This window comes from Zeus faber (genome assembly GCF_960531495.2).
Source record: "Zeus faber genome assembly, chromosome: 9".
Lineage (NCBI taxonomy): Eukaryota > Metazoa > Chordata > Actinopteri > Zeiformes > Zeidae > Zeus > Zeus faber.
In genome coordinates, this window is record NC_137197.1 from 12962536 (window position 1) to 12976328 (window position 13793).

Consider the following 13793-nt stretch of genomic DNA (forward strand, 5'->3'; position numbering starts at 1 on the left):
ACAATGACAAATATTGTCCAGAAACACTCAAGGTTACTGCATTTAGCATAAAATATACGCTCAACTCATACCATTGCAAACTGAAGCCCAATAGGTAACAGCAGATGGGCGTATTGACCTGCGGCGATGAGAGTGCAGACCTGCCAACCTGCACGCATTTTGTGTACCAACTACTCAATTCTTAGTCAAAATACACGGGTACGAAATGCCAGCTGAATACGGGGGGGGAAGAAAAAAAAAATTATATATATATATATATATATATATATATATATATATATATATTATTGTAATTTGATGACGGAAATCAATCAATACAAAACAACATTTATTGGGTATTTAAACTTCATCCCTCAGATTGGACCAGGTGTGGTTCTGTATCCCCTCCCCTCCCTCTCCTCTCATTCAACATCCTCTGACACGCAGCACTGAGCGGTACTTTATTACGCAGCGAGGTGTAGCACTGCAATGTGAGGTCAAATCGGAAGTGGTAGGGCTAATAAAGCACAAAAATGTGACCGTAATGTCAACATATAAAACGTGAGATGCGCCGATCGATCGGCCGGTGACCGGAATTGTTCGGTTTTCACCGGCCGACCAGTGTCAGGTATATTTATATATTTAGATATATTTATATATGCTCCAAAAAGAGAATGTGGACTGTTTGGAGATACTTCAAGGTAAACAAAGAAGATTAGATAAATTATTTATTTATCGCCTGACAACATTCTAACATTGCGTGTGCATGTCTATCTCTGTCACAGCGGAGCTCGGATCGTGATGAAAAATTTAACTCTATTTTGAGACTTGGTTAATGACGATTTGATTCACTTGGTTTAACGCACGGTGAGGGAAGGAGGACTTCGAGTGAACGAAAGTGAGAAAAGTCGGCCATTTATCTTGTTAGTTAATTTTGCAATGATGATGATTAATTATGCAATAATAATGCAAAGTACCTTTTTAAATATAAGAGAAAGGTATATTTGCACTTAAAGTGAAAGAGACTTTAATTTGAAGTTTGAACTTGACATTTCCATGTAAGCTATATGTTGGGTCCTACTAAAACTCAGTGAGAGTTACAGGTTGAATTATACTGAAACTTGGTGACAGTACCATATTCAATTTTATTGGAACTCAGTGACAGTTTCATCTTCTATTATTGTTCCATAGCGAATAATGAAACAATAACAAACAAACATAATCAGCAATCTCACGATTGTAGTAACTGAAAATTGAAGCAGTAGTCCGTATGTGCAGCTGTCCTATCACGTGAGCATGATCAGATCACGGCATGTATTTAACAGCAGGTCAGAAATCGGAATCTGCAGGTCAGACACTGAATCAGAAATATGAATCAGCCAAGAAAGTTGCGATCGGTGTAAACATGTTCGGTAACTTTAGGAGATGATGCATTTGAAGGGGTATATCCTAATGATATGAATTTGTATACTGTATATAGTTAGCTGTAGTAGCTCACATACAATGTCATTGGCCTCGTTACGACACGACTACGCTGTGAATAACCGATGGAGTAATTTAGCTGCAATATTTTCGCAAGCTTGGCAGGTCTGAGGGTGGCAGCCTCTCTAGTAGCTCTGTCTGTGTCGTGTGTTCTTTTTCTCTTTTTTTCAACTTTGTTTTCACTTTAAACTTTTTCCACTGCACACATTTTGTAGGTCTCTTTTTTTATCCTATGGATATGGCTTATTCTTATCTGCAAGAAATAATAACCATGGCAGAATCTGTGTTTATTCGAGGGAACTGCTGCTCTAACTCTGAACAATGGAACACGCTGGCTAGCGGTGGGCGACATGGCAAAAATATCATATTATGATTTTTTTCTTTGAGGCAGGATCACGATTTACGATCTTCACGATTCTTTTTCATTTTGGGTTTTCAGACTATTTTGCAAGTTACTGAACAGTACAACCAAACTCATTTCCCTATCCAAAAAATATAGCCCTGCAAGGTTACAAAATCTTAAAAGAAAAAATAAACTACCTACTATTTGCTGTTATTGGTAAATTGGTGTGTCTCTTAGGGGAAGGAACCTAAAATGGCATAATTTGCAACTGGCACCTCCTTTGTCACTATCAAAATCTTCAAATACACTTTGTGTAATATTTAATGTTATTTCCCATTTAAGTTACTCATAATTTGTTTGTTTGTCTATGTTGCATTTTAAATCGGATTTTAAAAATGTTGCGACCAGCGCAGCACATGCTTGGCTCTTATTGTCATTACCAAAGTGAGACGTTTCTGGATCGTATTCAACAAATCCATTTTAGGATCATCATATTATTCTGTTGTGGCAGCTCCGCCTGCCACAAGCCACCCGAGTGGCTTTTCTAGGGGCTCGCCGACACAGGCCATGATGGTACAAACACCATTTTATTAGAGAGAGTGGCAAGGTGTAACAAGCAGGGAGCAGATGGAATGTTGTCATGACAGAGGTTTCGATTTTAAGATTTTACTGATCACTTTTAAAGTGCATCTGGGTCTGACTCCAAGCTACATAACAGATATGTTGACTCCATATGAGCCAGTGCGCAGCCTCTGATCCTCAGGCGGGGCCCTCCTGGCTGTTCCAAAGTCTAGATTTAAAACCTCAGGTGATGGTGCCTTTTCCACCAGGGCCCCTCGACTTTGGAAGGACCTGCCTGAGGACACTCGGTTGGCTGAGTCAGTGACTTCTTTTAAGTCACTTCTCAAAACCCTTTTTTATAGATCTGCTTTTATGTGACGTCGCCCCCTTTCTTGATCTATTTTATTGCCTCTTTATCTGCTTTTAACAATTTAATAGATGGATTTAATTCCTGTTTATTAATGTTCCTTTGCCTTTTAACGTCATGATCTGAGCACTCTGCTTTTATTTCATCTGTTAAAGCACTTTTTCAACTGTGTTTTTAAAGGTGCTATATAAATAAAGCTATTGTTGTTATTATTATTATTATTATTATTAAAGGCCCGTGAGGGGATGGGTGGTTTGGTTTTAACATGCGTACAGCCAACCCTGCTCCTACGACCAATTAACTAGACCCAAGGCAGGTGTGGGTGCTTAATTCACACCACCCTCACACCACATCTGTCTTGTATTAATTTACAAAAAAAAAAAAGAAAAAATCGCCCCCCAGACGGAAGCTCCTTTCATAAGCCGGCAGAGCTGACAAATCACTACATATTTTCTCCACTGCACTTCCGCTTACCCTCTTTCTCCAACAAAAACAAATTGAAATAGTGTGTTTTATTTTAGATCATATATTTTTTATTTACATTTTCTAATTGAACTAAACCAGAAAAGCCCTGTGCGCCCCCCTCCCCACCATGTTTATGTGCTCCGTGCATACGTTCCGTGTCTTGTTTTCTGCCACCGATCCGCCAGATCAGCAGCCTTCAGACACCTCCTGATGTGACACCTGAACTGCAACTGATAGAATGTGAATTGTAGCATGATACTAACGATCTCTCTGTGAGGGCAGATCGTGGAGACATGTTCACGATCTAACATTGTCGTGTTTTGCACACCCCTAACGCCGGCAATGTTCACCTCATTCCGGTGGAACGTCCCTGTCCGCTCTGGTGAATCGTGCTAAATCCACATTAGCGTCCGGAGTGTTGCCGGTTGGCCAAGTTTCCGGGAAACAGTAAACTACACTCCCTGCAGATCTCCTGCTTCCTCACCAGGGCAGTCAGCTCGTCGAGTTAGCTTATTGCCAGCTCTGCAGCCTCGGAGGGGAGCGCAAGGGAAGGGGACTCGCACTCTTCATTAACATCAGGTGGGACATACCCGGACATGTAACTGTTCAGGTGACTATCTGCAGTCGGGACATGGAGCTGCTGGCTGCGAGTCTCTGACCATATAACAGGCCCAGGGAGTTCTCGCACGCCATTCTTGTTTATGTGTACATCCCTCCACGTGAGCACGCAGAGACGGTGGGTGGGCATCCACTCCACTATAGAGGGGCCGTCTTAACTACCATCTTAAGGTCATAATAACAGAACGTGAGTTAATGCATCAAAAAAATTGGTGCGTTAAAATTAATTTGCGTTAACGTGTTGTTAATGTTATCGTGTTAAATTTGACAGCCCTAATGTAAATGTCTATCTGTTATAATATAATATAAAATATAATATATTAAACATCAAATAAATTTCATTTTTTGTGATTATATGTGCTTCCTGTGCTTGCTGCAGCTGCTGGGCTGGGCCAGGGAGAGCCCCCCGGACCACAGGAAACCATTAGACACCTACTACGATGACGATACCCAGCGCCTGGCCGCCTACACCCTGCAGCGGCCCGACTCCCTCAGTCTGGAGCAGCTCTCCAACACCCACACCCTGCCGGTCATCCACACGCCCGACATGCAGCGAGGCCTGCACTGCTTCTCCCCGTGGCTCAGCGCCCAAACTAGGCAGCCCTTCCTGGTGGTGGGGCCCGAAGGCTGCGGGAAAGGGTAAACTAACCGCATTTATTTTCGTATAAGGAAGACTCTATATGCAAAGGGAGGTGGAAACAAAATAAATGACTTCAGGGGTAGTTACTATTTCTAATAGTCGTGATGGTATTTTCTCCATACTGGATGCCCGACTCCATCCTCCCACCAGGACTCCAATGCAAGTAATGGAGGGAAAGTCCACACTGTTCAGTGCATGCCTCAGCAGTCTGACTTTGCAAATTTGGGAAGTTTAAAAACGAAACATTTTGTTTTGTTACTAAATTCCCTGTTTGGTGGTTCTTCTACCATTGCCATGCCTCGGTGTTTTAACAGTGTTAAACCCAAAGGGATGGTGACCTGAGAGTAATAAAACAGGGATAAACTTTAGTTTGGATTTTATTACACTAATGCATTTCCAACTCTTGCAAACATATGAACACAGCACAATATGAACATTTAAACATTTAAACACTCTAATACATATTTAATTTAAAATACTATTATGCATTTTTTGTGACACCTGGAAAGCAGAAATTCAGATTATATTTTATATTTAATTTCCAAAGACTTGCTTTGGTTTGTGTGAAACAATATTCATCGTGGATATTAAATATCCTTGATTTGAACGTTTCAATTCAAGACTTTCAGAGAGAGTCACTCAATATTTGTAGGAGTATCATCTTCGATTCCCACATCTTGATGAATGTTTTTTGGACATGAACCGCCAATATCTATATTAATTTCAGACTGGCTGTAGGACTGCATCTAAACACAGCAGCTATCATGCGACTTAAGCTGGAAAGTATGGAAAAATGATCTCAGTATCTTCTCATGAATTCGAACTATGATATCACAGGGTATATCCATGGCCCATTAAAAATAAACAATATGGTTTAAAATGAGTCTAAATTATTGATAAACTCGAGCAAAAAGCTTTGCATGTTGAAGTTTTGAATTTGGTCTGATATCTGTCTAAATTATAAAAATATAAAATGTGTCTATTTGAATGAATATATTTTTATAATATATGTTTATATTATTTTACCTTATTATTATTTCTCTTGTTATTATATTGATTATTATATATTCATATCATTTTTATATAATGATATGAATATAAAACAATTACACCATTAACAGAATTGAACAGGATACTACTACTATTATTATAATATTAATAATGATAATGATAAAGTAACAATAGCAAGTTACTAAAGATGATAAGAAAATAATACCAAAATGATCCACCGGCCCCTACTGCAGTATGACACATGCACAGCAATACAACTTTTCCTTTTATTCAAGATATGACCTTTCCTGGAACAGCACAGGAGTCGGAGGGATTCTCATGGTGTGTGTGTGTGTGTGTGTGTGTGTGTGTGTGTGTGTGTGTGTGTGTGTGTGTGTGTGTGTGTGTGTGTGTGTGTGATAAAACAACATCCATCTATTTAATATACACACATAGGACTTGCCATCCTCTCCCAATGTCTCCCTTTTTTTAAATTTTTGACAGATATTATTCCCATGTCCTCCACTGGCTCCTTGTTAAATACACTCACTAACACTCATCTCTTCCTTTCTTTTCAGTTTTCCTGACACACTCCATATCCTTGTATCAAACAGACAGAGAACAACTCTGTGTTTTTGTTGTTGTTTTAGATATAATTTTGTGTTAAGCTCTGTCTATATTAGCAGAGGTGGAAAAAGTTCAATAAGTAAATAAGCCTGGGTGATCTGGCAAAATTCCAATCCGTAATCGCTGGGGGGGGGGAGTGATTCCCAATTTAGGATTCTATCTGGAAGGGAGGGGGGTGCGCGCATAGAAGGTTATGTAATGCAGCAAATGTGGTCTTCCTTTTACAGAAGTGCAGGATTTATTATTTACAAGTAAAGTACTACACAAAAAAAAATCAAGTTTTTATAACAAACAAAAAAAGTCCCATAGCAACGGAAACCATCGGGAAGACGTACATTACCCTGCACAGGACAGTGGAGACACGGGTGTTTTTGGGGCGGGACAGTCCCTTAACTTGTTTTTTTTTTTTTTAAATGTTGTTTCATACAAGTCGGAAACACGCAAAATTAAATGGATCTAAAATATAAACGCAGGAAAACCAGCGCAGGATTGGGGAACCTGCGCACGTGCACAGCGCACCACTGTCTGTAGGAGAAATAAAAAAAACCTCCACTCCAATTCTCTGATACCTCTTTTAAACGTAAACAGGACAAGTAAGAGAGTAAGGAAACAAAATAAATTCCATATGAAAGAATATGACAGAAATCCCGTAGTTGATTCAGACTATACACTTCACATTGAGGGTAAGAACACGTGAAGTCACAACAAAGAGAGGGAAACCATCACAGTTTTCACATCACATTTTTTTTCTACGCAACACAAGGACACGTTCCAACAATGAACATTACAAATAATCAATACAAATCAGCTCTGGGCGGAGAGGGAGAGAGGGAGACTCTCACTCTCAGCTCCTGCTCTGAGCGATCAGTTTCAAAACACTGTAAATGGCACTAACACTGTTTCAATGCTCGGATTTTTCCTGGCAGATAAAAAAAACAATTTAAAAAACCCTGTCATTAATGTAAATCGTGATCGACTCCATCGATTGCTGATTGACGATTTAATCGTCAATTTGCCCAAGCCTAAAATTTTTATTCCACTCGTTGAATTAGCCTCAACCATGTATACTCTCCATTGGCTACTCTCCATTGGCTCCCTGTTCGGTTCAGAATTGATTTTAAGTTTTTAAGTACTTTAAAAGTGATCGGTAAAAACTGATCACTTTTGAAGCACGTCCGGATCTGACTCCAAGCTACATAACAGATATGTTGACCCATATGAGCCAGTGCGCAGCCTCAGATCCTCAGGCGGGGCCCTCTTGGCTGTTCCAAAGTGTAGACCTAAAACCTAAGGTGATGGTGCCTTTCTATCAGGGACCCTCGACTTTGGAAGGACCTGCCTGAGGAGATTCGGCTGGCTGAGTCTGTGACTTCTTTTAAATCACTTCTCAAAACCCATTTTTAATACATCTGCTTTTATGTGATGTCTCCCCGTAACTGATCGATCTTATTTTTTACTTATTTATTTATTTTTATTTTTTTCCGTTTATTTATATTTCTTATTATCATATTCCATCCATCCATCCATCCATCCGTTCCGTGCCATGATGGCAGCGGTGTTGGGACATCTGGGTTTCTATATCTAGGATTGAGCATCAACCCTGTCTAATTAGGTGCACGGCTTGAATAAATACACGGCTTTTACTTTCCAGTCCCGGAGTCGACTTCTGCACACTGGACCAGTGATTGTTATTCCTTCCGTTTTCCCTGGTGCAGGATGCTGCTGCGCTATGCCTTCTCACGGCTGCGCTCCACCCAGGTGGCGGTGGTGCACTGCAGTGCCCAGACCTCCTCCCGCCACCTGCTGCAGAAGCTGGGCCAGACCTGCCTGCTGCTCAGCTCCAACACGGGCCGAGCCTTCAGGCCCAGGGACTGCGAGAATCTGGTGCTCTACCTGAAGGACATCAACCTGCCCAAGCCCGACAAGTGGGGCACTAGCAGCCTCATTGCCTTCCTGCAGCAGGTAGAGGGATGTTCACGAAAAAGCTCATTGGAAATGTCACGGGAAATGCCATGAAATTTATAACCGCTGATATTATCCATTCGCATAGCCTCAAGTGCTTTCAGGAGTTACGATAACATTGACTTACACTGAATTTAATTTGAAATGACATCCCAGTGTTTATTAGTCATTGTCACCTTGAAATCCCACAAAACGTAACATACTTCAGGATTTCTATCTTTTCAGGTTGTTTTCTTTTACTTTGCCATTTATTTCCCCCTCTGTATCTCTTTCTTTCTCTCTCTCTCCCCCACATTCCATTTCCCACCCTCTGTCTCCCCTCCTCTGTCTGTCCCTACTCCTCTCTATCTGTCCCTCTCGCTCTACATCTCTCAACCCGTCCCCTTCCTCCATCCCTCTCTATCTCTTTCCCTCACTCTGTATGCATCTCCCTCCCTCCAGATCCTGACCTACCAGGGTTTCTATGATGAGAACCTGGAGTGGGTGGGTCTAGAGAACATCCAGGTAGTGTCCTCCATGTCGGCAGGGGGCGCTGTGGGCAGACACAGCCTCACCACACGCTTCTCCTCCATCGTTCGCATCTGCACCATAGAGTGAGTCCAAACACATTTAGTCAGTTGATTCTTAGGTTTATTGTACACCGATCAGCCACAACATTAAAACCACCACTAATAACCACTTATATTGTGTAGTTCCCCCTCGTGCAGCCATAACGGCTCTGACCCATCGAGGCATGGACTCCACAAGACCTGTGAAGGTGTCCTGTGGTATCTGGCACCAAGACTTGAGCAGCAGATCCTTTAAGTCCTGTAAGTTGCGAAGTGGAGTCTCTATGGGTCAGGCTTGTTGTTCCAGAACACCCCATAGATGCTCGATCGGATCGGACCCTAACCCCGGCCATCCACATAATGTAGAAGAAAACGTGATTCACCAGACCAGGCCACCTTCTTCCATTGCTCCATGGTCCAGTTCTGACGCTCACGTGCCCATTGTAAGAGCTTTCGGCGCTGGACAGGGGTCAGCATGGACACTCTGACTGGTCTGTGGCCACACAGCCCCATACACAGCAAGCTGTGATGCATAATATGCTCTTCTGTGGGATCGTACCAGAGGGTCAAGACAGCGGTGAGCCTTGGGCGCCCATGACCCTGTTGCTGGTTCACCGGTTGTCCTTCCTTGGACCACTTTTGGTAGGTACTAACCACTGCATACCGGGAACACCCCACAAGACCTGCCATTTTGGAGATGCTCTGACCCAGTCGTCTAGCCATCACAATGTGGCCCTTGTCAAATTCGCTCAGATTCTTACGCTTGTCCATTTTCCTGTTCCAACACATCAACTTCAAGAACTGACTGTTCACTTGCTGCCTTGTATATCCCACCTCTTGACAGGTGCCATTGGAAAGAGATGAGCAATGTTATTCACTTCACATGTCAGTGGTTTTAATGTTGTGGCTGATCGGTATATATTGCCAAATGTATATTTTATTTAATTTCTAGATTTATTGTATATTGCCATTTTTTATTATTTGTTACTTAATTATTTATATATATCCATCTATCATCTTTCTCCCTCCCTGCAGTTATCCAGAGCGGGAGCAGCTTCAGATCATCTGCTCCTCATACCTGCAGCCCGTCCTGCAGCACAGTCTGCGAGAAGAGGCATCCTGGGCCAGCGCCGGAAGGACCCACCAGCTGGCTGGCTCCCTGGTGCAGGTGTATGAACAGGTAGATTGATGAACGGATGGAGGGAAAGCTAGATGGATTGATGGATGGATAGCGTCATAGTAAAGCAGCTTACTGTATATCAAAACAATAGGGGTGTACCTCCTTAAAGTTTCAAGGTTAAAGTGAACAAGTCGGCTTTGGCATTATCTGACTTATTTCCTGTGTTGAAATAGAATGTACAGCCTGTTCAAATGAAGACATTTATAAAACACTGACTGCCTGAATCTATCCATGGTAGCCTCACCCCGCACCCCTCTACATTTTGCCGCTGCAGCTACAGACTTGACGTGATTGTTAAGAACACCCACACCCACAAACAGATCAGACAATCAGGGTTTTTACCAAGGACCACCCCCCCACAAAAAAAATCATATGTTCATAACGGCACATAAGTTAATGTGTCAAAAAAATTAGTAGTGTTAAAATTGATAAGCATTAACACGTTATTATCACACTTACTTTGAAAACCCCAATTACAATGAATATGGGCAGAAATATGTCAATAAAAACTGAATTTGAATAACTTTTATTTAAATTTAAATTGCTCAACTTCAATAATTGCATTGAAAAACTGAATGTGAATAGCATAATTTCAAATTGAATTTATTCGTTTGTAACTGAATTACAATAAACTTGAAACTGAATGTGATATTGTTCGATCAATTAAAAAAAGAAATTGTATAATTTGCTGTGATTAATCACGAATAATCGCTTTCTTCTACCTAAGACTGGAGCTTGTAATAATGGATATTTAAATGTAAATTCATGGAATTAATGTAGAATCAACACAAAGGAAGTATATTTAAATTGAAATACTGTTGTTTAATAACATATTTTTAAATTTTAACGCAGATTATTTCCTGTTAACTACAGATTTGCAATAAAACCATCAAGGCAGTCAAAACTGACTCAGCTTGAAAGCCATATTTATTATATGCACTAAGAGAAATAATAACAAAACCCTACTGTATATGTTAATTTCAAACCATCAAGGCCGTTAAAAGTAGATATCAGCTTAGAGGGCAATCATTTCTTATAGGCACTAATATAAATGATAATTAAGGCGTTACTAAGCTATTAATATGTTTTATCAAATGTGCAATAATTTACTCATTGCATGTTTTTCTTCATTTAATAATCGAACCACAAATAACCGTCAACAAGAAATAACCAGAAAACACTTTATTACAGTAACAGCTCAATAAATCCACATATTGATTGTGGAAATCTTCTGCATCCTCCTGCTCCTCCTCCTGACCCACGGAGAAGAGCCAGCACCGCCTTTCTCCCGTTAATAGGCGACGCTAAAAAGCAATGTATTTATAGATTATTACTCACTCCAGCGATAAAACCCGTATTCAAACCAGAAGCTGTTGTGTGAAATATAACCAATGAACGCTGAACTCATGATCTAATCCAACTGCGTTAATACACAAACAGACTCCAATGTGGATAAAATGAAAAGTAAAAGGTTAAAAATGAGCGTTCCGAGAGACTAAGCTTATATAACTTCGGATGATGTCACAAAGCGGCCCGCTCCTGGAACGATTCAAGTTTCGACAGTTTTTCCATTTCCGAATTTCTGCTCCGAATTTAGATCCATATTGATCAAACTCAATCAAAAAACCACCAGATGTCTGAAACGACCCGGTTCTAATGAGACCCCAACCATTGTCTCTGCGTACTGCCGTTGTCCTGTTTCAGAGACTTTTAGCCCGAAAATGACAAGGTTAAAAATAAAAAGTCAGAGCAGTAACAATATTCTGCCCATAAATAAACCTGTGTCAGACCTTACTGGTTAAGTGAAATAAATGGAATATGTTCCGGCAACTTTTTTCATAGCTGTCACAAAAAAGTGCGTGTGCGTGTGCGTGTGTGTGTGTGTGTGTGTGTGTGTGTGTGTGTGTGTGTGTGTGTGTGTGTGTGTGTGTGTGTGTGTGTGTGTGTGTGTGTGTGTGTGTGTGTGTGTGTGTGTGTGTGTGTGTGTGTGTGTGTGTGTGTGTGTGTGTGCGTGCGTGCGTGCGTGTGTGGTCTGTCCCCTCAGGTGAAGGCTAAGTTTACAGTTGACGACCACAACCACTACCTGTTCACCCCATGTGTCCTCACACAGTGGGTGCTCAGCCTGCTGCGCTATGACCTCACCGCAGGTACAGCACACACAGTTGTCATTTCAAGTCATTCCTCTTCTTTGCTTTTTTTGTTAGGGACTGAAAGGTAGATTTTTAGTTAGTTTAGTTGGTTTTTGCATGTTTACTATATTTAGTACATTTTTAGTATGTTAAGTATATTTAACATAGTTTTTGCATTTTCTTTTGAGTATATTTAGCATATATTTTGTATATATTTTTTTGTAAATATTCTATCTGAACAGAACATCCGCCACTGTCATAGATGGATCATCAGCTTCTGATTTGGCATGAAAAATTCATGTCACAATAAAAAGCGATGCAATCAATTTAAAAACAAACAAGCAGGCAAAGTGTATGATATTTGATAATACATTCAGCATTTTATTAGGACAGTTAAATGTGTGAAATATTAATATAAATAAATATTTATACTAATATGCATTTGTTTTTACTAAATTCCCTTGTTTGATTTGTATTGAATTTTGGCACAGATCTGCTTCCATACGTTTCCACATGTTTTCCCCACTCGGAATCCAAATGGGAATCTGAAGTGTTTGAGGGGACTTTGTAAAATGTACCTCTCTACGTTTTCTTTCGTTTCTTTTTACCCATTTCTAGTGGGTCACGTTTTTCAAAACCATGTTCCACCAATGTGTTCCACCAACTCTTCACGCACGCACGCACGCACGCACGCACGCACGCACGCACGCACGCACGCACGCACGCACGCACGCACGCACGCACGCACGCACGCACGCACGCACACACACACACACACACACACCAGGGCTGTCAAAAGATGGTTCGATATTCAAATTGTAAAAAAAAGAAAAAAACATCTGAAATCTGGTAAATCCCTCCCAAAGCCCACAGGTACGGGCTTTGGGAGGAAGGCAGTGTCTTTCTGGCAGTGGAGCGCCGACATAGCGTGAGTTTTATCAAAGATCATAACAAAAAGGCTCGCTGGCAGAACAGGAACATAAAATAAAAGGACTGATCTGTGTCTCATGGTCGTGCTCTGGTCTGCAGGCGTCTCTGCGAGCTCCACTGCACGTCAAACAGCACATAAGAAAACTCTCTCAGCCGGGTCCGACCAATCAGCGCTAAATGATGGTGATCAGGCAGACCCGGTACAGCTGCGCCGTAACGGGACGAAGCCAGCACCATCATCTGCAGACCGTGGCTTTACCACGCCCCCACGTCTGCCACATGCCCCAACAGCCAGACTTAAGTAGGGGAGCCGTCCAGCCGCCAGCCTTCTGTGTCGGTGTGCCAGCAGAAAGGGAGAGAAGAGTTTGGTGTACACAGCACTGGCTCCCCACATAGAGCTGATTTCACCTTCTCACACGCCTGCTGGCCCTTCTCTGTCTACTGGACCGGATCTGACGCACCCTTTCGAGTTAAATCAGATAAAGTGCTGGTCATCACCGAAAAAGTCGGCCTCCAACCTCCTGTAGTTGCCGGCCGGCCCCAAGAACTGCTTTACTTCCTTTTTAATAATCTTCGGTCTCAAACTGTTCGCGACCGCGGCAGTTTTATCTGGGGTCGGAGCAGTCCTCCACCCAAGTGGTGCCCTAGATACCATATCTCCCACTGCCCAACCGCACACTACTTCGGGTTACCGGTGAGTCCCGCCCGCCTCAGGGACTTGAGCACTGCGGCCACATGCTGCATGTGCTGCCCCCGGGTGTCACTGTGAATTATTAAGTCATCTAAGTAGACGGCAGTATATGCCGCGTGCGGATGCAGGACCCGGTCCATGAGTCTCTGAAAGGTGGCTGGGACGCTGAACAACCCGAACGGAAGCATTACAAATTGGTACTCCCCCTGTGGAGTCGAAAAAGCTGATTTCTCCTTGGACTCTGTTGACAAGGAAATCTGTGAGTTATTTAACCCTTGGTT

General features: G+C 41.9%; 1 protein-coding gene across 1 annotated transcript in view; it reads left to right on the plus strand.

Annotated features, from left to right (window-relative positions):
• Positions 1-13793, plus strand: part of dync2h1 (dynein cytoplasmic 2 heavy chain 1) — a gene marked incomplete at its 5' end in the record, with an annotated part of 163522 nt that overhangs the window by 49133 nt on the left and 100596 nt on the right. The window contains 5 exons of the mRNA XM_080007116.1: positions 4195-4454; positions 7788-8034; positions 8476-8627; positions 9618-9762; positions 11807-11909. Coding sequence (XP_079863242.1) covers positions 4195-4454; positions 7788-8034; positions 8476-8627; positions 9618-9762; positions 11807-11909 — 907 coding nt within the window. The remainder of the gene's footprint in view (positions 1-4194; positions 4455-7787; positions 8035-8475; positions 8628-9617; positions 9763-11806; positions 11910-13793) is intronic.